General features: G+C 46.8%; 1 protein-coding gene across 1 annotated transcript; it reads right to left on the reverse strand.

Moving 5' to 3' along the window:
- Positions 1-7: 7 nt before the first annotated feature.
- Positions 8-893, reverse strand: LOC111084722 (the record flags this gene model as incomplete). The annotated part of the gene is made up of 1 exon (XM_022381319.1): positions 8-893. A coding segment is annotated over one exon (648 nt), but the record flags the coding sequence as incomplete, so codon positions are not given.
- Between the last annotated feature and the right edge of the window lie 3 nt (positions 894-896).

Raw genomic sequence — 896 nt, forward strand, 5'->3', positions numbered from 1 at the left:
ATTCCATCAAGAGTGATACAAACTGTCTTAGATCATTGAAAATTAGGAGTGTTTCACACACACACACATGGTACTTGGTGTTGACTTGACGGCGTTTTATCATTATGAACAATGACTAAATTCTATAAAATTCCACCAAGTTTGATAACAACTGTTTTAAATTATTGAGAATTATAAGCGTTTCACACACATACACATGGTACTTGGTGTTCATCACGAACAATGACTAACTATACACATTCACGCTATGTTCGGTGATTGTGATGACTGTGGTCTGGCCGTGGGTCCAAGTTTTTGATGACTATCTTAGGTCGGTAGCTATTAGGATCGGGGTTTATGACGGTTAAAGTGCCGCTTCTATAGCGATGGTTGCGTCCAATGTCCCCCTTCCTGCTATACGTGTTACTGTGGGGTACGGGTGGTGGTGGCATCTTGAGCGGCAGTTTGGCCGGTCCTGACAAACACAGCGGCGGCCTGCAGAGTTTGTCCAAGACCGGCGGGTTGGCTACATGCCGAGAACTGGATTTGAACGGTGGGTCGTGGTGAACAACTTCTTGGCGGTGGGTCAGTGACAAGTCGAGAGCTCCGATATTGTCTCGCGGAAGCTCGAATTTCTCCCGAGAAGAAGGATAAATATTAGGCGAAGCGGATGGAACACGTAAAGGAGTCGGACACGATGGGTAGCCGATGGTCGGTGACAGGTGCGGTACACCGTTAGCTGATGGCTGTTTTATGGGAGGAGTAAAACACGGTTTGGAAGTGGACGATTTCTTACTTTTCGGACTAATCTTAGCGACGACGGAGGACCCAAGTTTATCCCCACTGTTTAACTGGGTTTCGGGGCCTAATCCGCTAAATTTATCCCTATTGTTTAACTGGGTTTCGGGGCCTAATCC

This window comes from Limulus polyphemus, unplaced genomic scaffold, assembly GCF_000517525.1.
Source record: "Limulus polyphemus unplaced genomic scaffold, Limulus_polyphemus-2.1.2 Scaffold100644, whole genome shotgun sequence".
NCBI lineage: Eukaryota > Metazoa > Arthropoda > Merostomata > Xiphosura > Limulidae > Limulus > Limulus polyphemus.